The 26,123-nt window shown below is 39.2% G+C and overlaps 1 protein-coding gene across 2 annotated transcripts in view; it reads right to left on the reverse strand.

Annotated features, from left to right (window-relative positions):
* The window catches only part of LOC138176631 (protocadherin alpha-C2), a 140,963-nt gene that overhangs the window by 85,973 nt on the left and 28,867 nt on the right, over window positions 1-26,123 (reverse strand). Inside the window, exon 1 of one of the 2 annotated variants that reach the window (XM_069107413.1) lies at window positions 14,642-17,268. The exons of the other annotated variant lie outside the window; for it this stretch is intronic. Coding sequence (XP_068963514.1) covers window positions 14,642-17,104 — 2,463 coding nt within the window. The 5' untranslated portion in view covers window positions 17,105-17,268. Of the gene's footprint in view, window positions 1-14,641; window positions 17,269-26,123 lie in introns of those variants that run through there. 2 annotated transcript variants of the gene reach the window in all.

The raw sequence follows: 26,123 nt of genomic DNA on the forward strand, positions 1-26,123 counted from the left end.
GAATATAATGAGAGGAGATGGGGAGAGACAGAATGGGGTAAACTATCTTATATAGAAGAGGCAAGGGAAAATGGTTACAATGGAGGGGAAGAATAGGAAGGCAAAGGGAATGGGTCAACCTTATTCCCATTGAATTTGGCTTGAGGAGGGAATGAAATACACACTAAATAGGGTATCTCACCCTACAGGAAAGTAGGGGGGAAGGGGATGAGAGGGTGGATGATGGAAGGGAGGGCAGGCTGGGGGGGGAGGGAAGTTGGAGGCACCCACTTGTGAAAAGGGACAGGATCAAAGTAGAGAATAGAACAAGTGGGAGGTGGGATACAAGGGAGGGAAATATAGTCAGTCTTTTACAATATATCTACCATGTTATTGTTTTGTATTAGCCACACATGTACAACCTATACTGAACTGCTTATCTTCCCAGTAAGGGTGGGTGACAAGGGAGGAAAGGAATGAATCTAGAATTCAAAGTTTTAAAATCAAATATTTATATATGTATGTATATATATACTATTATTAATACTATTTTACATGTAATTGGGAAATAAGATATACAGGCACTAGGGCATAGAGATCCACTGGAAAAGTCAAAAGGGGTATGGGAGAAAATATGGGAGAGAGCAGATTGGAGGAGGGGGTATCCTGTGGGACTGCTATTTTGGGGCGGTGGGTAGGGAAAAAACGGGGAGAAAATTTGTAACTCAAAATCAGGTGGAAATGAATGATTTAAATCAGAAGTTAATAAAGCATTTGAAAAAAAAAAATTAGGACACCCTTTGTGAACTACAAGAATTTGGCATCATTCACCATAAGACTAGATAAAGATCTAGTCTTTTCAAAAGGGAGGAGATAAAACCTGATATTTCTGGTATTATCTTTCCTCAATATTTTTTCACTTTCGGGACGTCCATAAATTGGGGAATGACTAAACAAGTTGTGGTGTATGATTGTGATGAAATACTACTGTGCTATAAGAAATGATGAGCAGGTTAATTTTAGAAAAACATGGAAAGACTTGCATAAAATAATGAAGAATAAAATGAGGACATAGAGAATATTGTATACAGTAACAGCAAAATTATTCAAAGAATAACTGTGAATGACTAAGTTATTCTGAGTATTATAAATATTTAAATTGACTATAAAGAATCTATGAAGGAAGATGCTATCCACCTTCAGAGAGAGAACTGATAAATAGAAGTATGCATAGTACAGCTTTACACACACACATACAGAGAGAGACAGAGAGAGAGAAAGAGAGAGAGAGACACAGAGAAAGAGACAGAGAGACAGAGAGACAGAAAGAGATGGAGACAGAGAGAGACAGAGAGAGAGTTCAGAATTTTAAAAGTAGAAAAAATTAATTTAATAAATTAGTTACCTTGATATTTCCTTCCTTTTGGGCTATTACCTGGCTTCCTATATCTTCCTCTGTCTTCTATTTTTTTTCCTTTTAACAGTACTATGATTCAAAAAGGAAGAACAACTAGAAGTCTATTGCAACAGTAAAGGTAAAAAGAGATGAGAACCTGGACTGGAATGCTGGATATGTGAGTAGATAGGAGATACGGGAGAGGCATTGTACAGGTAGAAGCAATGAGATTTGGCAACTGATTGGATATGTGGGTGATGGAGAGTGACAACTAGAAGATGCCACAAAAGTGGGTGAGCCTGAATGACTGAAAGGGTGCTGGAGGCCACATGAGTGACAAGGATTTTGGAAGAGGGGTGAGTTTAGGGGAAAACATAACATAATGAGATCTGTAATGCAAATCATAATCTATTCCTGCCTGCTCATCCTGTGTGAATCACCCCAACCCACTATTAAAATGAAAAGGGAGAAGTAGAGTATGCACTTCCTTACTGATACACAGAGCTTGCCCTCAGAAGGGCACCTAATCCACCCAGGAGATGATCTGGCATGAGTGGGAATAGAGGGTAAGTATGCTGGGGTTAGGAGATGAATTTTCCTAGTGGCACTGGCACTGCTACAGTGGGATTTCTGGTGGTGGTTATATTATAACTATCCCAAAGGGATGATTCCTGACTCAGAAAGGGGAATTTCAGGAGCTTACACAATGAAGGAAAGGGATGGAATGGAGGATTCTGAGGGATGAAGGTAGGTATATTTGTATTGGAAACATATCCCAAGATTGGTTATCCTGGGGAAGGTGGGATGTAGCCCACCTTATCACCTTCCAATTGTTGACAACACAATTCTTGAAGGCAAGCCACCCTTGCCCTTGGGCATATCATGGCTCTCCAGCAGATCCCAATCCCCAATAGTTATACTGTGGGGATTACCTGTGTCTATCTTGGGCCCTCTTCTACTCCCATATTTTTTCCCTTGGTGAGCTCATCAGTTCCCATTATTTCCATTATCACCTCTATCTAGATCATTTTTACAAAATCTACTTACTAAGCCCTAAGTCTCAACCTCCAGTCTCACATCTCCAACTGCCAAATAAACATCTTAAACTACATATTCTGTAGACATCTTAAACTCAATATGCCTAAATTGAATTCATTTGCTTATCTCTCCAACTCCCTTCTCTTCCTAAAGTTCCTACTACTTTCAAGATTATTATCATACTCCCAATCAACTAGGTTTACAACTTAGGCATCATCCTTGATGCCTCACTTTCTCTCACTCCCCATAGCCAAACAATTACCAAGTTCTGTCATTTTTGCCTTCACAACACCTCTTGTATATGCCCCCCCTCCTCTGACATTGCAACACCCCTGGTTATGGCCCTTACTGCTATATTGCTTAGGTTATTGCAATAGCCTGCTGCTTGGTCTCCTTTCCTCAGTACTGTCCCCATTCCAATCTATCCTCCACTCAGTTTGTCAAATATCTTCCTAAAGTGAAAATACTACCCCCCCTCTCTGTCTCTCTCATACACACACACACACACACACACACACACACACACACACTCAACTCCAGTGGCTCTGTATCCTCTCCAAGATCAAATAAAAATCCTCTGCTTGGCTTTTAAAGTTCTTCAAAACCTGGCCTCTTCCAATCTTTCTAGTTTTATTACACCTTCCTCTTCTTATCTGATCCAGCAACACTAGTTTCCTTGCTATTCCTCAAACAAGATATTCCATCTCCTCACTCCAAGCCTTTTCACAGGCTGTTCTTCATGCCTAGAACACTCTCCCTCCTTATTTCTGCCTCCTAGCTTCCCTGACTTCTTTCAGGTCTCAGCTGCAGTCCCACCTTCTGTAAGAAGTCTTTTTTGGTCCCACTTCATCTTAGTGCCTTCCATCTAAGATTACCTCCAATTTCTCCTATATATTCCTCCTTGCTTTTACATAGCTGTTTGCATACTGTCTCCTTTTAAACAGTGAGCTCCTTGAGACCAGGGACTACTTTTTACCTTTCTTTGTATCTCCATCTCATCACAGTGCTTCATACATAGTAAGTACTTAATAAATGCCAGCTGATTGACTGAACAGATTTTTCCATGCAATTGGTCAGTAAATTTATTTTGTTAAATACATGCTACACTGTCTAGAGGTGTCTCACTTCATTTCAATATCAAACCTGAACTACCAGACTGGCTTGAGTCAGGTCTGATCCTAAATTCTCCAATAACCAACATGGCATTCACTCAGTCTGTAGAGCTAGAGTTAAACAATCAGGCTTATTATTAATTCTTTACTCAACTTAATACCAGGAAGTTATTAGGGCAGTAAGAGAATCTGATTCGATCATTAATAGATATGGAAGCCATGGCCCAGTGTACAGGAATCTCTCTTTTCATTAATACCTACTATTGACTGCATTCAATCCTGGTAGAAAATCTGAGCACAAAGAGAAGATCAGGCTTTTCTCGTGCTTCCTGACTCATTAGACCTCTAACTTGAGTCGACCTCTGAGGAAAATCTCTAAAACAAAGCTTTGCAACCTCCCTAAAAACAATTAACATGGTCCCTTCTGGGAAGTCATTCATGTACACAGTAGGGAATATAATATATAGGACAGGTATTTACTTCTTCCACCATAAAACAAATGCTTATAACAACCAACCTCATAAGTTGACAATGACAAATGTTTAAAACATGTGTAATTATTGAAAACTCCTAATTATGTCTTTTGGGTGAAGTTAAACACTTAAGTTTAAAACACTAAAACATGAAACACTTTATCATACTGCTGAACAGGTATTTCACTTTCACCCTGAGTCTATATTGTCCATGTAGCAACTTAGGAAAGCCATACATATCTTGGAATTTCTTCATTCCTTTATCTATGGCATGCTCCCTAGCAGTGGTCATTTTACTCTCCAAGGAGTTGATGTAGAGATCAACTCTACATCAGAGTAGAGAGGGAGAAAAAAAAATGTTTAAACCCAGGATCTCTTGATCTCTTTAGATCATGGAATCGCTGCCAAGACTAGAAAAACCCAGTTCAGAATTGACGTCTGGTCAACTGTGCTCAAGAGAGAAATATAAAGCAGAAGAGGCATCGAAGGACTTGAGATGCAGTATCAGGCTCACCCAGATAAGCACACGTTCTTGACACTCTGTGCAAACAATTACCCTCTCTGCCCAGGGAGTCAGTGTCTCAATATGATGAATAGATGGGAAGAGTGAGTGAAAAGCTTGGAGTCACTCCTTAAAAAGATTACTGAATGGGGAGCTCTTTCATGATCAGTGGACCTTTACTAGGATTTTTTTTTTTACTAGGATAGACCTTTACAGGACTCTTTACTAGGACCTCTGGTCCTCAGTAATGAGCCAGAGCACATGCATCTCCAGAAGTGGCCTACAGTGCAGGCTTATCCTTATGCGTGCTACAGAAGATGTGTTCCATGCAGAGAACATATATCCTAGGAAGTGAACAGGACACAGGTTTAGCTCTTACAGAAATGCCCCAGTTCGGTAGATTGGGGAAGAGGATGGTGATTTCATATATGTGTGTATGTATAACCACCATCTCTTTCATCCATATATGTGTGTATACATACACACATATAACACACACATATAGTTAAACATATTAATATAGTTAAATAGGGTATATGCTCAAACAAGTCCACATACAGTCAGAAAAAAAGAGCTAAGGAGTGTTCATTCCTTGATAATAATATCTTGTGGTCCTATATAACCACTTCACTCTACCCTAAAATTTAAGAAAGCTTTTCTGCATTTGATGCAATCACAAAGGCAAAATTTCCATTTGGGAAATTCTTCCCTTCCCATTCTGATTTACCCCAATGAATGAAATATGTGTTTACCATTAGTTGAAATACATCTGAAAAGCTTTCACTTGCTTGGCAGTATTCCTGACATATTCCTGAAAGGGTTCCATCTTTTTAAGATGAGAAATTTTGCCAAGTCTTGTAGGCCTAGGCTTTAAGCCAAGGGACCATCCCAAAAGCAAGGCTATGTGAATGAAAAGGCACAAAGACCCTAAAATAATGCCCTAAAATAATGGGAGATAAGATTCCATGATACTTCCCCAATTAAAATGCTAAGAAGCTTAAAGCAGAAATTTAAAAAACAGGTATCACAGAGAACACCCAAGAAGGAAGAAAAAGGATGATCAAACTGCATTGCCTTCATCTAAGCATGCTTCTTTCTTTATGTTGGTTTGTAACTACATGGACCCTGCAGACATCATGCCTCCTGGGGAATTCAAATAAGTATGTATCAGGGGACCAAAGACAGCAACACTTCATCCGATCAGGATTATGGGTACTTCTAGTTGTCACCTATAAACTGAAACCAAGAGCACTTTAATGTGTGTATTGGGCTGTTTTTGTACTAAGGGGAGCATAGCATCACAAGATGATGCAGAAGTTGAATGTTGAAAGGACTATTCACTTGGCAAAGCTGGCTATGCTTGTCCATCAACTAAGTACTACAAACATGACTCTTGTCATGCAGAAATGGAGTCCTAACTCAGTGCCACTGGGAGAGAGCAAGCATAAGTGAAGGATATACTTGTTGATTATCAAATAGATCTCCAGACAGGATATTATAGTCTGATATCTGTGACTGGGATCACGCACAAAGATGTTCCCAGAATCATAGGGCTCCTGGGAGATTTACTTTGGAATAGACACTCAGGAACAACAGATAGACCTTGTGTCTTATTTCACAACACCAGGGAAATGTGCCCAGTCTCCTCAAATCAGCACATCAGTGCCAATGGGCTTGCTCAATTCAAAGAGAATTAGGAGCATGGAGGGAGGAAGTCCCTGGCATTTTGCCTTGAAAATACACACCTTGCCAAGGTGTTAGATTGTAGGAGAGTGGGATAATCACTGTTAAACCTCATGTGTGAGAGAGATCAAAGAAATCACCCTGGTTTTATAGTAAACACTGCACACTCCCATTGTGTTCTATTATAAAATAGGAAAATGCTAGTTTCTCACAGCAACCAAGGAAATTCTTAGCAAAGTATATTATTATTTTAGCCAGAGAATACACTAAATCAATTTAAGCTGGTCTAAAAGAGAACAGGGAATTGAGGAAATTTTTTTTTAGCAATCTAAAGTGGTTGTCCCTGTAATCTCATATTGTAATCTAAGCAGGTTGTTCCTGGCACATGCCTATAATCTAAGCTGCCAGGGAGGCTGAGGATAGCAGATCAATTAAGCTTGGGAACTCTGAGCTGCTCTAGGATGTGCCAATAGAGTGTCCCCACTATGTCTAGCATTAATATGATGAGTCCCTGGGAGGCAAGGTTGTTGTCTAAAAAGGGGCAAACAAGCCTAGGCTTTGAAATAAAGTAGGCTGAGGCTTTCATTCCAATCAACAGCAGGATCTGCTCCTGCTTTTCCAGTTGGAATATAGGGAGACTGAGTATTTTTTAAGTAATTTAACCAATAAAATCCAACTTTCTACTTCAGGTATCTGTATTAGGTAAAAGTGTACTTATTTTTCTGAATTTAGCATTATTTTTCTCATTTCTTTGTCTGACTTGAGCATTGTTTTTGTTCAATCAGTAAAAATTAAAATTTGGAATCTTCTACCCATGTTACTGAAAGTAACATGGAGTAAAAATAGTTATTGAATATTTCAAAGGAAAGAGGATGTAAAACTTCCCCAAAAGATTAAAAAAATAAGCTTAACTGAATTTTTACAATCCAATCCAACCTTAAAATTGTTATTCCAGAGTAGGAAAATTTTCCTAAGATATACATGAAATGTTTATCTATGCTATGTCTTCATTAAAGAGGAAAGTTTTAATAGTTTCTTTGAAGTATTAAGGAAGACTCATGTGAGAGAGGGAACTACAGTGAAACTTTATTTGGTAGCTATCAATATCCAAAGAAAATAAATAATAAGCCCTAAATACTGTGTTATTTAAATAATTATATTTCTCTATGGCATTTCATTGTCATATAAATCCTGAGACCACCTAATTAATTCTACTTTGCAGAATCTAAAATGATGCTTTGCCATGTCATAGGTTGATCAAGCTTAACCTTAACAAAAATTACCAAAAATTCACATTTATATTCACACCCTTTCACCTCTGATTCTGTCCCCTCACCTACTGGCCCAACCATACCCTTCAGCGCAATGTGTCCTAACGTACTTGAGTTACCCTAAACTATCCACTGTCTAAACTATCTCACCCAGACTGACTCTTCAAACTAGTACTTCAAAATTACCTCACATTCTCCTACATCAAAACAGGAGTGCTGCTCTGAAATAGGCAGTATTTCCCCATTTTATAAATGAAAAAACTAAGGTTCAGCAGTGAAGTTACTGATCCAAAGTCAGAGAGTTAGTAAGTAGAAGAGTTTTGACTCACCAAGTCGTTAGACTCCAAATCTCTTTCTAGTATACTGCTCAACTCTGCATTTCTCTTGAGAGCAACAGAATTATAATTGTCATCTCTATACATACTATAACCTTCTCCAGCTGTTGCTGCTGTATTCATACAAAGAATTCTATTTTCTAAAAGCAGCACCTGATTTTACCAGGCATCTCTGACTTTTCTGAGTAACCTATACTGTTTCCCTCTTCTCGTCATATTTCCATCCAAAAACTGACATGTATTTATTCTGTAACTTAAACTACTTATTTATGACAATATAAACTCCCTCATTACAGTGTAATATTCTTGTGGGCAGGGACTGTTTTTGCTTTTTCTTTGTACCATCAGCATTTAGCTTAGAGGTTGGCACTTAGTAAGCCCTTAATAAATACTGGTTGATTGATTGGTGTGATGCATATTTATTTGATGTGCTGCCAACCATTCATACTCTTGACTTTCTGACTATCTGCATTTATGGAACATGAAAACCTTTTAGTAGTTTCCTCCGTCCTCATTCCACATAAGCTAAGTGTATTTAGTCTCAGGAATTTTATTGTTTTCCTTGACTCAAATGCTGAAGCCAAAAAATCAATGTATTCTTAACATTATCAAGCCTTTTGTCAATAACCTTCCACTCACATCTTTTTCTGGCATTGCTCTTTACTTCTTAATGCACTCCAGGCCTGCATCTAAAAAAATGTTCCCTTTCTTGGCTGCTTATTGTATAACTAGTACTATGTTCTCTATTGTTGTTGATTTCTTCCTGGATTTTATACATATGATGCAGTTTCTTTAAATCAACTTTCAGCACTTGGCTAGTAGAGAATGCTGAGCAGGGAAGTAACAAAGTTCTACATATTGTAACTGTGGCTTCACAGTTAAAATAGTTTGAGACAAGTACCTGGAAAACCAGTGAAAAGTATGCTTCCATAATTTACTCAAAGAAATTGTTAAAGACAAAAACTTTGATCATATCCTATCAGGCTGCATTTTGAGGGAGAGACAGGGAAACACTGACACTAAGTTTGAATTCCAGAATACATGCTTCCAGCATTCATATAGCACCGCAAGGTCAGCAAAGCACTTTACAAATATATTATCTTGTTTGCTTTTCCCAACAACCTTAAGAAGTAGATATTATTATTATTTCCATTTTGCAGATGAATAAACTAAGGCAGAAAAAGTTTAAGTGATTTACCTAGGGCCTCACAGCTAGTAAGTATATGAGGATAGATTTGAACTTGGAAATTTTTAACCCCAGGCCCAGCACTCTATTCATTACATCACTTAGGGAGCTTCCTATTATTACAGTGTGTTTAAATTTTAACTTTTGAGGCGGCCAGGTAGCACAGCAAGTAAGAGCACTGGCTCCAGTGTCGGGATGACCTGGAGATTGAATCCCGGGCTCAGACACTTAGCACCCACCCAGAAACACCTGGCCATGTAACCTTGAGCAAGTTACTTAACCCCAGTTGCTTAAAATAAATTTTAACTTTTACTTGTAACATTTTTATGAAGATATTAATAGGCTGAGTGGTATGTGTAGTCTTAATTCAAGTATTATAAGTAGCTCACAGAGTTTAGAAGAAAAGCTGTTGAATATAAAGTTAGGTTTGGTTCCCAGTTCTACAACTTAGTATATTTGAAATTGTTGGCAAATGATTTGCTTTCTCTTAGTCTTAGTTTCCTCATCTTAAAAAATGAGGATTAAAATAGATGACTTCATCTTGCTCTGACTTGTATGATACTATAATGAGCCCAAAATATGGTTGAAAATAACCAATAATTAAATATATGATTAAAACTTACCATTACAAAGATACCATATTTGGAAAGAACAGTAAATGGGTCCAGCAAGAAGCTAAACTTAAAAGGGAAAGTATATGAAAAAAGACACAGGAAGTCAATATCATGTACAATCAACTTGTTGATTCATTCACTATATGTAAGTAATTCTATCAATTCTGTTGTTATAAATAAAAGTTATATTTTTTACTAAATCAGTTAGACTGATGAGCTTTAGTAACATGTAAATTTAGCACAAATGTGTGTATACACATATATATTACATACATATATATATATATATATTCTGTAATCCCAAATGAAATGATCTGTACAATTATGCAGAGTGAAGGCAAGATGGGAATCCAAGCACTTGATATAAATGCATCAAGACCTTGAAATATAAGCTTTTGGATAGAAGTTAATTATTGTGATATTTTCAGTTTCACATAAAACTTTGGTTGTACTGCATCCAAACAATGATTTGTTGTTGTACAGTCATATCCAATTCTTCATGACTCCACTGGGATTTTCTTGGCAAAGATACTGGATACTGGTTTACCATTTCCTTCTCCAGCTCATTTTACAGATGAGGAAATTGAGGTAAAAAAGGCTAAGTGACTTACCCAGGTTCACACAGCTAGTTAATGTTTGAGGCCAGATGTGAACTCATGAAGATGAGTCTTCATGACTCCAAGCATAGAACTCTATTCACTGAGCCACCTAGCTGCATCTATCCAAAACCATGAGAATCTGCCCTTATTTCTGGAATTCTCTGATTTTCACACCCCAGCATTTACAAAAAATATCATACTATTCTGTGCCCACATGGCACCAAAATTCCAACACATTGATACTCCACCAAATCCATGGTCTCATCAGTAAGGATAGTCAGTCTCTCCAGTATGTATTTGAAGCCTCCCACACCTTCTTGTCCTGGTTCTTCCATATATTCCCCACAGGGAATTCATGAAGTCCTAATCTGATGCCTCATCATAGAATTAAAGAAGCCATGGGTCTTCAAAATTTACAAAACTCTGCAGGTTCTACCAACCCAGAAAAGCTTCCATGATGGTTCAGAGACTGACTTAGTCTTCTCTGTAAGGATCACTCTATACATAGAGGCTCATCTCCAGAAGTTGGGCTACTAGGAAATAAATTATTTACTTATGACAGCCCATATTTAATATGAAATAAAATTTAAAACATATTCAATTATCTGAAATTTTTGTCTATGTAATGCTAAGTATCCATCACTGACAGGATTTTTCAGTTTTTTGAATGAGTGACTATCATCTCATGTAGAAACAGGCACCAAAGTAGTAATTTTTTATTCATACCTAGTTTTTCATTGATGTACATAATTCTTGGAAAGGAAACTCCCCTGCACCAATACAGATACACAACATTCTAGAAACAATGATCCTAGAGAGTTGCCCCAAGTAATGAGAAGTTAAGTAACTTATACAGCCATACAGCAGATGTTAAAAGTAGAGCTGGAACCTAGTCCTTCCAGAATGAGGCCATCTCTCTATCCACAATTCCATGCCATCTCTTAAAGTGAAATCTCACCAACATACTAGATTTTACATGAGTTTTGACACATGTCACCTTTGAATGAACCAGAAAAGAAAAGTGAGATCGGCATGTAACTACAGAAGAAAGTAAATAATGACCACATGAATTTCACCAATGTGCAGCCTATAGAGAGCTTCCTTCAGTCATTCCTCCAATTTTCCCTGAGCCACTTACAGAAATATCCAACCTATGTAAATTAGTAGCAGACACAAGCCATACATCATAACCAAAGAGAAAAAAAATCTCATTGAAATAGTGCTTTACATTTTACAATATGCTTTCCTCACAATACTCAAAGAAGCAGATAGTAGAAATATTTCCATTTTGTAGATGAGAAATTGAGGTTCAGAGAAAATTATTAACTTGCCCAAGACCCCAAAACAAATAAGTATTGAAGCTAACATTGATATCCAGGTCTCTCTTGATTCTGGGTCCAGCACTCTCCCCACTACACAATACTGCTTCTCCTGAATGATGAAACAGATCTCCCAATGAGCAGTTCAGTGAGGGGTGTTTTATATGTATGTGTGTACCCACATACATAAAATACATGTATATGAATAGCATTATCTATAGCTAGTCTTAGATGAAGAAAAGAAGAATATACACTTATGTGCTAGGCACTTCCTTCACAAACATTGTCTCATTTGATCCTCAAAATCCTATGAGGTAGGTACTATTACTATCCCCACCTTACATTAGAGGGAACTGAGGCAAGGAGAAGTTGAGTGATTTGACCAAGGTCCCAGAGGTAGTAAGTTGTCTTAGCACTCATCTCTCAAATAAGCTTGGTATACCAGGGTGGGCAAATGAAACCTGGGTAACAAAGGAATACAAGAAAATTTCTTTTGGTCCCAATTCTAGGCTGTAAAGATTTTCCATTAAACATTTATTTTTTTCTTCAGCTTCTATACCCAATTTCATCTTCATATATTCCATTCCAGTCTAATGGTGTTTCTGAAATCATCCTTCTCTTAACCCCCATTACTCCTTTTCTTAACTCCCTTTGTTATGTCTTACTCCTTCAGAAATTAACTAAATGAAACAAATATATTAATAATTTCCCCAGTAAACAAAAAGAGTGAATGACATTAAGTGATTCTGTACATAACATTTTACCATTATAACTGGTCAATTTTTTATTTAAAATTGACTCAGATATTTGTTGACATTTCCCATAAATTTTATATGATAATTCACTAATTTCATAACATTTTTAACACCTTCAGAGACTGGATATGGTGTGGAAGCAGTTTTCCTTAAATTAAATGAGATTGGTGACATAGTATTCTAAGTTATGATTCATGTGAACAATGCTTTTAGTAGTTTGCAAGATTCTACATCATCTTGCAGGTTTCACTGTACACTTAGAGATTAGCTTTCAGTTCGATTGTGCTTTTTACTTTAAGGGAAAAATAACACACCCTTCAAAACCACAGAGGAGAAAAAAATCTCCCTCCATCTCCTACTTGATTTTCCTTGACATCTGGATTTATACCTTATTGTCATTGCAATGAAAACAGGGAGCAGAACATCAGAATTGCTGTGACAATGTCTTCTGTGACTCTCCTGAATATCTAGTTAAAGTAGCAAGTGGTGACCTAGGCACTGAGAGATATTTTTCTAATTTAATTCTTATTGATATCACAGTTAACTGTTTCAAAGTTTCTTTATTTTTGAATACATTTAACCTATGAAGTAATTAAAAACTCATTCCAAGTGACTGAATTCTATTTTAATAGGCTTTGAATGGCAGAGCACTATCCAACAAAACCATCCTTATTTTTATCTATCTTTCAGCTTTTCTACCTCATAAAGAATGCTAATTTTTAAAATTATCAGATCCTTACTGTTGGAATTTTTCTAAAAATACAAAAGTTCAGCAACTCTAATTGACAGCTTCCATTAATGCATAAGAAATATTTTACAACTACTAAATACAATGTAGGGGCAGCAGGGTACAATGGAAAAAACACTGGTTTTGGAATCAAAGGCCCTGGGTTCAAATTCCACATCTGTCTCTACTACTAATGTGATCTTGAGCAAGTCATATTCTCTCTGTGCCTCAGCTTTCTCATCTGTAAAACTGAGAAGGTTGGACAAGATGATCCTATATACTTTGGCATGCAATTTAAGGAAATCTGATTTACCAAGCAGAAATCATGAAAAATATAAGATAAAAATATTTGTTCATCTTTCAGCATTTTGCAGAAAATGCTATTATTTTAACTAATTACTGAAAAAGATTTAAAAGTACTGAAAGAAGATGTTTTACTCAAAATTTACTTTTCCAATTCTTTCTGTAATACACCAGATACCATGTGATTTTTTTTAACATGCACTTTCAATTTCGTTTAAGCCCATGGCTGGATAAAGAATTCCCTCCAGAAACTATCAAAATGCATACTGAATTGCATCCTCATTCATTTTTCTAAGTGCTTGCATAAAAAATTCTGGGGAAATGACCCTATCAATTTGTTAAGATTCACCCCAAATTCTCACCTCTTCCTTGAAGATATCTCTGATAATTCCAGACAATATTTATCTAGATTCTTCTCAATCTGGTGGGACATATATTTGTCTTTATCATACATTATTGTATCTTATTAAATTATACTTCACATCTATTGTTTCATTGTTTTTCTTGGGTAGGAAGTAGTATGGCTGCTGATTTGCCTTGAAGTCAGGAATAATTGGGTTCCTCCTATTATCTACATCATACTAACTATATGATAGTGGACAAGCCAACCTCTCATTGCTTCAGGAAACTCACTAAAAAAATAAAACTTATTACCTGCAGATGAATTGATTTTAGGCATCAGTGAAGATAGTTTCCATACTAAGAATTCTCTGGATGGGTAATTCATGGATCCAAATAAAAAAGAAATTACTTACAGGTACTATACTTAGTTCCCCAACAAGACTATAAGTTCCCTGAGGCCAGAGACCATGCTTTCTACTTCCTCTCCATTCCCCCAGTTTCTAGAACAATACTAGTTATGCAGTGTGTGAGTATATGTTGAAGTGAATGCTATTGAATTGTTACTAGCCACTCAACTCTTTTAGGTCATTTCAGAACTTAGTTACTGGACAGCAGCCTCAGGTTGAATTTTATAAGATGGGGAACCTCACAGAGAGGTGATGAACTCGGACTGCAAATCAAGATATTTTTTGTGGACATGGAAGATAGGGGTATTTGTTTCGCTTGACTTTGTAACAGGTGTTTAGTTTTTCTTTCTTTCTCAGTCGGAGAGAAGAAGGGGGAGAAGGAGAGGAAGGACTTTCACTGATCAAAAAAACCCCAAAAATTTAACTAAAAAGGAAAAAAAATTAAATGAATTTAATTGCCTTCATATTTGTCCATAACTAGTTTTTTTAGAATCACAAAATCTTAAAGTTGGATTGGAGGTATCTAGTCCAACCTCTTCCTTAATGATAGGCAAGAGAACCCCAAAAAATGGGAATCATTTCTTTATAGCACTGGCTTACCATAGCATTGTCATGTGAATGATCCCCTTTTCTGTTTCGAATCTGAATACAGGATACTGGCAAATTCAATCCAACCCCATTGACAATATTCCTCAGGTCTGCTGTGCTGTATTCTCCACGCAGCAGTAAGTTGTTATTGCTAGAACCAAACCCCAGAGAGGCCTGGTAGAGGTAGGTTTGAGAAAGCCTCCCCACTGCAGTGACGTCGATGGTGGCAGACGTCAGACCAGGGTTCTGAGGCGTCTTCTTTCGACGTTGGTACGACTCTGGGGAGCAACAGCGCATAGGGCAACAGCTCTGAGAACCGCGAGCTCGGTCCTGGTTCCACTTGAGGCAAATGAAGAAGACTAAACACGTCAGAAACAGAAATGAAATGCACGCAAGGGCTATTACTAAATACAAATTAGGGGCAGAAAGCTGTCCGCGTGTTTCCCACCCGTCCCTGAAGTCAGGAATGACTTGTGGAGGAGAGTCTACCAACAGTACGCCCAAAGTGACTGAGGAGGAAAGAGGAGGATCCCCGTGGTCCTGAACCACGATTACCACCTTCTGCTTTATTGCATCTGCTGGCAGAGTGGGGCGCAGGGTCCGGAGCTCTCCTGTGTTAGGGGAGACAGCAAAAAGGCTCAGGTCCGAAGACTGCAGGACATGGTAAGAAAGCCAAGCGTTTGGCCCACTGTCGGCATCTTCGGCTACTACCTTGGTGACCAAGTGCCCCGTTTTGGCCTGACGGGGCACAATTTCTACTGGGACCGAACCGTTTCTGACCACAGGATATAGGATGACTGGGGCATTATCATTCCTGTCCATGATGAACACGCTGACCGTTACTTCTGTGCTCCTGGCAGGAATGCCGCCGTCCAGGGCTTCCACCACGAAGTGAAATGCCTTGAGCTGCTCGAAGTCAAAGGAAGTTTTGGCAGTGATGGCTCCACTTGTCGACTCCACTTCTACCAGACTGGAGGCCAGTGGCCTGTCTGAGTGAAGATCCCGCAGTAGGTAGGACACAAGGCCGTTCTGGTTTAGGTCCGGGTCCTGGGCGAACACGCGGCCCAGCGAGGCCCCAGCGCCGTTGTTTTCCGCTACGAAGAACTCCTGCTGGGGCAAAGGAAAGCTTGGCGCGTGGTCATTCACATCCTCCACGAGAACAGTCACAGTCTTGCGCGTGCTTAGCGGGGGAGAGCCACTGTCGGAAGCGATGATCGTGACCTGATATTCGCTGGTCTGTTCCCGGTCTAAAGGCCCATCAGTTAATAGACTGTAGTAGCTGTCAAAGGAAGGGTGTAGCTGGAAGGGGCCGCTGCTTTGAACGGTGCAAGTCACCTTCGCATTTGGACCTCGATCTTGGTCTCGAACACTCAATAGAGCAATCACAGTGCCCGGAGGCGCGTCTTCCGACACTGGACTGGAGAGTGACGTGATGCTCACCTCTGGGGCGTGGTCGTTCACGTCGGTCACTTCCACTAGCAGTTTGGCAGTGCTGGCTAAGCTAAATGCTCCCTCGTCTCTTGCCTCGATGAATATCTCCAGCAGCGTGTCTGGGGGCCCAAGAGGCACCACCATGGTCGTCACCTCCCCGCTGTGAGAATGCACTCGAAACTGGTGCCTCAGCTCTGTTGGAGTGCTGTTGCTGAAGGCGTACCGGATCTCCCCGTTGGGACCCTCATCAGGGTCCGAGGCTTGCACCTGGATCAGCACAGTCCCGTTGGGCGCTGTCTCTGGGACACTGGCCCGGTACACTGAGCGCTGAAATTCGGGTGCGTTGTCATTGGTGTCTACAACGGTAACTGTAACCTGGACAGACCCGGAACGACCCGGCCGACCCCCATCCCGAGCGGTCAGCACCAGCCTGTGGGTGGCACGAAGTTCACGATCCAGCGATTTATCCAGCACCAGCTCTGGATACTCGCTGCCATCAGTCCGTCTCCCCAACTCCAGGCGGAAGTGCTCGCTTGGACTCAGCGAGTAGCTCAGTAGCCCGTTGGTTCCTTCATCTGCGTCCTGGGCGTTGGGAAGTGTGAAGCGGGCTCCCGGCACTAGGAACTCTGCGAGGTGAAGCCGCACCTCGCCTTCGGGGAAGCGAGGAGGGTTGTCATTGAGGTCCAGAATTCGGACGCTCATCCTGTGAAGCTCCAATGGGTCTTGAAGAACTAGCTCATAGTTGAGAATGCAAGTAGCCTTGGCCCCGCAGAGCCGCTCGCGGTCTGCCGGCTCCCGGACAAACAGGCTGCCGCTGCCCGGCTCCATGCCGAAGTACGGCTCGCCGCCGTTGCTGGAAAGGAGGCGAAATTTCCGGAAAATAAGCGTGCCTACTGCCAGCCCTAAGTCGGCGGCGACGTTTGCCACAGCCATGCCGCGCTCGGTCTCCTCGAACACGGAGTACTCCAGCTGTCCTGCGCTGCAGGAGCTGGCCCACAGGCAGAGAACCACCACCCAGTCCAGCATCCTGCCTCTCTGGCTCATTCCTTAGAGCGCAGCGATCCGGGACCATTCTCCGGGGCTCCAGTTGAGCTCACCCGGCACTGGAGAAACAGCCTCAGCCGACCCTAGTGCCGGTGAAAAGGTACGAAATGAGTTCTTCTCCGGACTGGAATCTACACTGGATTAGCCGACTCAGTGCAAGCCCTAAATGTGGCTTGTCTGCCGTCTGGATAAAGAGATTCGGGCAAGGCAGGAGGGAAACAGCGCCGCCTAGGGATCTCAGGGGCAGACGCACAGATAATGCTGAAAGGCTGGCCAGAACCTTAGCTGAAGATTCAGGTCCACCACACTCAAGAAAGGAACACGTCTCTGGGAAGAGCAAAAGCACTTGTGAAACACACGTCGTTTCCTACACCCGTCCTGGAAAGCGGACAGCCACAGACTTTGCCCATCGTCTACTTCTCTCTCACAGAAGAAGCTTTGTGTAGGGGTCGTGCAATCAGAAGACAGTGAATTCTGCTTCTGGCTCAGACACTTACTATCTATACAACCACAAGTACTTTACATCACCGAGTCTCAGCTTCCCTTTCAGTAAATTGTGGATAGAAATACTTGCCTACTTACCTCACAGTGTGGTTGTGAGGAGAGTGCTTAAGCCCAAATATGTGTGAGGCATCATTACAAGTAGCCAAGACAATGTGTCTTGGTTTTATCTCTATTTTCATAGGGTTTAGGAGGGGAAAGTATCTTGATCAGTTTTGGGGAAAGATTGGACTCCTTAGCATCCATTAGGAACAAAGCAGATGAATCTGGGAATAATCCTAAACTGGGGGCGGGGGGGGATTATATCCTCCTTCCTTACTTTGAGGAACCTGGAACCGTGAGATAATTTTAAAATTCTGAGAGAATTTTCCAGATGTTGGACATGCAAGTAAAGGAAGTGGGTGGAATATGAAAGAAATTCCCTGCTCCCAAACTATTCTTGAGAAATTCCCAAGCTCCCAATGGCTATTGGGTCCTGGGAATGCTTATTTTCCTTACTGGTACTGTTTCCTATGATATGCAGCAAGAGCAAAAAATGCAGCAGAGAGTCCCCTGCCCATGGCTCTCTTTAAAACACAGGTCTTTCAGAGATAGGTCTTATCCCAGACCTATTAGGAAGGTAACTGACTCAAATATTATACATGAGGTTCCATTCTCTGCTTAATATCAGCCTCTTCTTTATTAAGGCTGCCTAGGAAAAAAATTCCCTGGAAAGTTTTCAACACTTTTCAAATGGGAAATGAGCTCTTAAGGGATACCAGAACAAGGGCACTAGATTTCACAGCAGATTCTGTGGAGAAAAGGTGGGTGGAATGGCTCAAGAAGCCAGGAATGGCCACTCTAGAACTGCCATGGATAGGGCACTGTGAAGTCAGGAAGAAGAAATAAGCCAAAAGCCTTTGAAATTCTCAGTTTTCCCTAATTTAGGTGGTAGTTAGATGGTACAGTGGACAGAGTGCTGGACCTGAAGTCAGGAAGATCATAGTTCAGACACAATAGCTGTGTGACCCTAGGCAAACAATTCAATCTCTCCCTACCTCAGTTTCCTTATCTGTAAAATGGGGATAATAATAACACCTACCTTCTGGGTTTTTGTGAGTATCAGATGATATTTTATAGCACTTTGCAAATCTTACAACTCTGTATAAATGCTAGTTATTATTATTATTGTTGGCTCTTGACTCTTGGCTCTCTGCTAAAGGAAGTTAGAAAGTCAATGAGAGGCTGGAAATTGACCTATTCCATGAGAAAACCACCAAATTAAAAAATAGTATCTGATCTCCTCTTCAAAATCCAGACACTGTACACCCCAAAGTGTCTTTGCCAAAAAAATATTCGCTGAGAAACAGACAAAGCATCACAGAAGCTCCACCTTCCCTACCCCTGCCAAATGTAAAAGTCCACTGGTCCCAAGAATCCAAAATAATGACACCCTTCTTAAAATGAATTTTTTTTAAGTTCTGGGACATCTAAGTGTGACAGTGGCTCATGGTCCATGTTCTCAATACACATTCCTTGTTAGGATGAAATGCTTCCACTGAAACACTATCAGAAACTGCAACTGAGGCTAAAGCTGGCAGGCACCCTGTTACCTAAAGCCAGGCTAAAGTCTCCTGAAACCAGGTCAGTAAAAAGTACCCCTTGCCCAAATTCCTCCTTGAAAATTAGGGAAGTCAGAATATACTTGAAGACCTACATAGAATAAAGGAAATACTCTTTTAGTCCACTGCAATTTCATTCAGGCTGTCTAGAATGAAGGGGGAGGGGTGTCTTACTTCAGCAAACATTCCTACTATGTGCAAGACATTGTGGTAAATGTTAGGTGCAAAGATTTTTTTAAAACAGTCTCTTCCCCTGAGGAATTTATAATAAAATAGAATGGAATAAAAGATGTATACCAATAAATATTTTGCAAGGCAGAATATTTTATAGGCAAAGGAGGGACCCAGACAAAGGGCTAGAAGAAATTTGAGATGAGACAGAGAAAACTTTCACCTAAAGAAGGCGGGGGGGGCAGTTCATGGAGACAGTACCAGATCTGGACATTACCTTAAAGAAAGAGAAAGATTTCAAAAGTCAGAGATGTGGAGAGACGATGTTTCTAGATCAAGGAAGTCCCTACTAAATTGGGAAATTTTCATTGACCTGATATAAGCATATAAGAATTATTGAAGTAACTGAACAACAGAGAGTTTTGGAACCACCCTGATAGCATTAGAAGGTGTTGGTAATTAAGCAAAAACAACTGAAACACAGAGAGCTTCAAATGATTTGCTAAGGGTCAGCCATGCCCCGCCTCTCAAAGGTCTTTAGAAAGTAGCTGACCTGACTCTCTCTGAGAGGCACAAGATACTCCTCAAGAGCACATTCTTCCTCCAAAATTGACTCCTTGGAATTTCTCCTCTGAGGTCAACCATAGTCCCTGAACTATTTCCTTTTATGCAGGCATCAGATGCAAAGATGAGAAAGGGAGCTAGTAGTTTTGTCTGATGGAAATGTAGCATGTGCAAAAGGGAAGAGTATGAAATATGACTGGAAAGGTAGCTTGTAGCTAGACTCTGGAGGGTCTTAAGGTTAAGTTGGGGAGTTTGCCTTTTATCCTCCAGGAAATGGGGAGGCAACCAAAATGGCAAAACAGAGGAGTGACATGAAGAAATGATATAAAGGAGAGAAAAAAACTGAACTGGGAGTCATGAGAGCAGAATTTAAATACCAGCTCCAGCTCTAATTATCTGTGTGACCATGGACTAATGACTTAACCTCTCTTAGCCTCAGTTTCCTCATCTGAAAAATGGACTAAATGATCTCCAAGTTCTTTTAAAATTCTATACCAATGGTCTTCTTGCCTGTGTATTAGGATGATTGCATTGGCAACCATATGAAGTGTGTCTGAGAAACAGGGGCACTTTCACCACTTCTAATTACTTTTTTAAATGCTCTGCAGTGCTTCTGGAGAACAGTAAATGCATTTCCTAAATTAGCTTTCACTGCTGATCATGCTGACTGTATTAGAGAGAAAGGTTTCTCTTTCTGAATGCAGAAGTAATTAACCTGTGAGAATGTGCCTAACCCAATCAAAATAATCAACATAACAATCCTAAGCACTCTGCCAAAGAAATCTCTCTACCAAGATGTCTATATCACATATTCATAGCATGTACAATTTGTATAGTAAATTGGTATAATTGTACTAAGTCCTGAGAAGGGACCAGATGGAACAAGGATATGTTGTGGGACCAAGTGGTTGTATTGGTGGAGTAGGAAATGGGAGGAGATGTAGCCAGCAGAGGAAAAGGAGATATTAAGAAGGACTTGCAGAGAAACAATAAGAAGGTAAAATCCTGGAAATAAATCCCCCCCCCTCCTACTTTTGTTCTATGAAACTTCCATTTTCCCCAAACCACACACACACACACACACACACACACACACACATATATATATATATATATATATATATATATATATATATATATATATATATATATATATATATATATATATAGTTATTTCAGTCATGTCTGACTCTTCTTGGACTCATTTGAGGTTTTCTTGCAAAGATACCAAGGTGGTTTGCCATTTCCTGTTCCAGTTCATCTTACAGATGAGGAAAAGTAAACAGGGTTAAGTGATTTGTCCAGGGTCACACAGCCAGTAAGTGTGTAAAGTTGGATTTGAACTCAGGAAGATGAGTCTTCCTGACTCCAGGTCCACCACTCTATCCACTGCACCATCTAGCTACCCCAATCTCCAGTTAAATGCTGCCTAAATGTATTAAAATAGACATGCACATTCACACAAACATACAAATATACATAAATGCACATACACAAATAAAATATGCCCTAGTCCACATTCCCATAAGGATGTCCCTGTTCTTCTGTATCTTTCATCCATACCCTCCTGTGGTATGTGAAAAATAGTAATGCTGGGGCGGCCAGGTGGCTCAGCGAGTAAGAGCACTGGCTCCAGTGTCAGGATGACCTGGATCAAATCCCGGGCTCAGACACTCAGCACCACACCCAGAAATAACTGGCCGTGTAACCTTGAGCAAGTTACTTAACCCCGATTGCTTTAAAGAAAGAAAAATAGTAATGCAGAAAGAAATTCTTAAAGGTTTAAAACAGCTAGAGACACCAGCAGGAGTATATATCAACTGACAATCAAAATTCAACATTCCAAAAATCTTTACCTAGTAGACACTGTCATTTCCAATGCTGCCAGTTGATTCTTTTGTTTATGATATTTTCACAGGTTCTCCCAATGCAAGCATCGACATTCAAAGTATAGACTCAAGGAAACTCAGTTAAAGGAGAGATACCTGAATTCCCTTCTAAAGTATGTTTATGTGATGGGCTAGAGCATTTAACAGCATTGTTCAACAGGTTATCAGCAAAAAGCTCTCTGACCAAATCTGGCCTCAAGCACACAATTCAAATGGCTTTCTCTCCTAAGGTATGATCTATGAGCTGATTATTTGAAGGCCAAATTGGACACAAAGTAATTATGACATCAACCAGAAAAGGATGTACAGCAAGCCAAACTCTCCTCCTATGTTAGCTTCTCCCTGAGAGCATGGTATTCACTTTAGGAGACCAAATTAGCTTACAGGTCACTGGACTCACATTTAGTAAATTACTACCTCAATTTGTCTGTGGCCTAAAAATATATTAATGCATTTTCCCAAAGAAGTGCAGGCTTAATCTTATTTACATGCCCAGTAACTAGCAAGGGACTAGTTCCTATTAATTGTAGTGACCAAGATAAAGTGCTTTGGAACCTTTCTTGTGAAATCCACACTCTCATTCATTCAACCTGTATTATATTTAGTTTGTTCTTTTAATTATCAATGTGAATCAGATTTTTTAATGATCTTGCCACAATAACCTTCAAATGCCTTTCCCACAGGTATGTTATGTAATTGTTTCACTTCTCCAGATTAGCTGGATTTTAGAATTCAAAGAACTTTGCTTTTCAAAAAAAAAAGTGCCACTACCTCAAAATGTACTGCTACGCATATAATCTACATCAAATTGCTTGCCTTCTCATTTTGATAGGGGAGGAGAGACAATTTGAAACTCAAAATTAAAACAAACAAATGCTAAAAATTGTTTTTACATTTAATAATGGGGGGGATGGAGTACTAATTAAATAATTAAAAAATAAAAACATGCATAACTAAAAATAAACTTACTGCTACAAAGATCCCACATTATTTATGACAACTCTTCATTACACAGATTCAGAGGTAACATTGAGATACTCATGTTCCCAGAAACCTCACCATCACATCCCAAAAAGGTCTTTAAAAATACAGGTCCTCTTAAACACAATTATTACTTCTAATCTCCCCCTACCCTTTCTGTTTTTTGAAATAACCAGTGGTTCCTATGAAATCTAGTTGCTTCTTTTATTTGTAAACTATGCCCTGGGAATCATGAGTTACTGCAGACTATAAAAGCTGATTATTAGGAGACATGAGTAATATTAGTTTTTCAATTTAGCTATATTTCTATTCCCTTTAAGAATAACTCCCTTGGGTGGCTAGGTGGCGCAGTAAAAAGAGCACCGGCACTGGAGTCAGGAGGACCTGAGTCTAAATCTGGCCTTAGACACTTAACACAAAAACTAGCCATGTGACCTTGGGCTAGTCAATTAAGCCCAATTGCCCTCCCCTCTCCCAAAAAAAAGAAAGAAAGAAAGAATAACTCCCTTAATGCCTGAACAAATTGTTTTACATAAATATAATGGAATATTATTTGTCTTATGAAGAATACAGAGAAGTAGAGGAAGACTATGACCCTCTGCAAAGTAAAGTGAGCAAAGCCAGGAAAACAATAGACAAAATGGCAAATGTAAAAGAGAAGAGTAATACCAACCACAAAAGCAAAGCTGAACCTTGAGTAACTATAATGATCAAATTGACCCCAAAGAAGGGAAGAGAAAATGTACCTCCCTCCTTTCAGTGCAGAAGTGGGAGACTGAATGAGTCAGTTGATGTGTTGGTTAATTTTGTCAAACTAATCTTCTTTCTTTGTTACTCTTTCTATTACAGCTGACTCTGGGAAGCAGAGGGGAAAGGATATATTTGGACATGAAGGTGATATAAAAAGAAAGGATATAAATAAGAAACATTTTAAAAGATTTACTTCCTTTTTTAATATTTTCCTCTCTGTTAGCTTCTGAGATGCATGCTCCCCTGTTTCTTTTCCTATAGCATAGTATAACTAGCTGATATAGAGTTGAACTTAGAATCATAACTAATTAAGTTCAAAGCCCACCTCAAATACTTACTACCTCTGTGACCCTAGGTAAGTCAATTTTTTTTCTGAGCCTCTGGTTCCTCATCATTCATGGAGTTAATAATAGCATCTACTTCACAGACTTGTTCTGTGGACTTGATGAGATCATGTATAGAAGGATATTTTACAAACTCTAAAGCATTATATAAATGCCAGATATTATCATTACCTTCAGAAATGTGCCTTTTCTGTATCCTTTCCTAACTTCTCACCTCCCTGGTTCCTTAAAGTGATTGTTCTTCAAGGATCTGTCCTTAGACCTCTTCTTTCCTCCATCTATACTGTCCTAACATAGGGTTCTTAATAAGGGATGCAAGAACTTTTAAAAAATATTTTGATAGCTATTTCAATATAATTACTTCACTTTGTAATCCTTTTTTATTTTATGCACTTAAAAACATTATTCTGAGAAAGGGTCTATAGGCCTCACGAGACAGACAAAGGGGCCCACAGCTCAAAAAATGTTAAGAACTCTTGCTCCACACTCTTTGTTCTGGCACTCTCATCATATCACTTAACTGGTTTTAATGATCACCTCTATGCAGATGACTCATATGTCATCTACCTTCTGGGCTCCAAGTGTATATCTCTATTCTTCCAACAACATTTTATTGGTTAATTGAAAAGGATCTTATATTTAGAGTACAAATTGTTAATTAGTTAATGTTTCCAGACAAAAATATTTACCTTATCGCCATTTCCTACATTTAACTGATTTAAAACAGCTACCACAATGAAAACCAAAAGAGCCCCAAAATCTGCCTCCTTCCCCAGTACAGAGGCATGTCAGCCAATCTATAAAATGCAAAAAAAGGAGGATGGTGGAAGATTATGATCAATTTTGCCTTATGAAACAATAAAAAGAGATGAAAGCAAAAACTAGCCTACAGGAAGTTTAGCATTAAAACCACCTGAGTCACATAGCTTTAAGCACTTTCAAAGATAAAATCATCAGGAGGACAAGTAGACAGTAGATGTAACATATTTGTCAATGTTTCTATACTGAATTATTTTAATAACTAATGATGATGGCATTGCTACATTTGAACTCAACTACTTCAATTCACCACATACTACATAAGAAAGATAAAATGACACTGACATGGAAATTGAGACCAGATTGATCCAATAAAGCACATATGAGAAAATCTGTACTTGAAGCAACATAATCTCTAAAGTCCCAAGGAATTATCTTGTAAAATATGTTAAGAAGGAGAAGGCACAGAAAGAAGGTAAAAATGCATTGCCCAAAAAGATGATATAGATGCAACCAACAACTGCCCAACTACATGCCAACTTATGTTTATAGAAAAAAAATTAGAATTACTTTTATACTATGAAAATATACTCTATGAGAATATGAAAAAAGATATAGCAGATCACATATTAGCAGTCTCACAATTGACAAAAAGATGCAAAGAATACCACATGTTATAGTCATGAACATGCTGAATTTGAAGTCTTGAAATTTGGACTTGAATCCCAGCTTTTCCAACTACTATTTCAATGGCACCATGGGAGGGTTCACTTTGCCTCTCAGTGCTTTGGTTTCTTAATCTCTAAAAGGATAACATTGGACTACATGCACTCTAAGACACCTTTTGACTCTAAATATATGATCCTATGATGTCACTGTGTTTATTTTTGTTTATTATCCTGAAAAAAAAAGCATTTAACTTGGTTCAAAAAAAAAGTGCAACCTTAAAGCCTTCTCTCCAACAGGCTCTTGCATAAGTTAAGACCATTCAAGATTCTTTGATAAATGTAACCACACACAATTTTTTTCATAGAATTTGGGATTCTGAATGTCATGTGTGTTCTCAACTGTCATGGTGGATACATAATCTAAAATGGAAACAGAATTTCCTCATAGATGGTAGAGTTCTTCAGATGTTCCTGCTTGTAGAAAATATTGTGATGAACACATATAGTCCAAGAATATTACTAGGCATACTGAAAGATATTCATTATAGCTCTTAAAAAATAAACCTAGGGTCAGGTAGGTGGCACAGTAAATAGAGCACCAGCACTGAAGTCAGGAGGACCTGAGTTCAAATCCAACCTCAGACACTTAACTCTTACTAGCCATGTGACCTTGGGCAAGTCACTCAACCCCACTTGCCCTCCAAAAAGCAAAAAGAAGAAAAAGGAAAGGAAAGGAAAGGAAAGGGAAAGGAAAGGAAAGGAAAGGAAAGGAAAGGAAAGGAAAGGAAAGG

This window comes from Petaurus breviceps, unplaced genomic scaffold (genome assembly GCF_028583685.1).
Source record: "Petaurus breviceps papuanus isolate PSGF00001 unplaced genomic scaffold, PetGlider_PUasm1.0 90035, whole genome shotgun sequence".
NCBI classification, from domain to species: domain Eukaryota; kingdom Metazoa; phylum Chordata; class Mammalia; order Diprotodontia; family Petauridae; genus Petaurus; species Petaurus breviceps.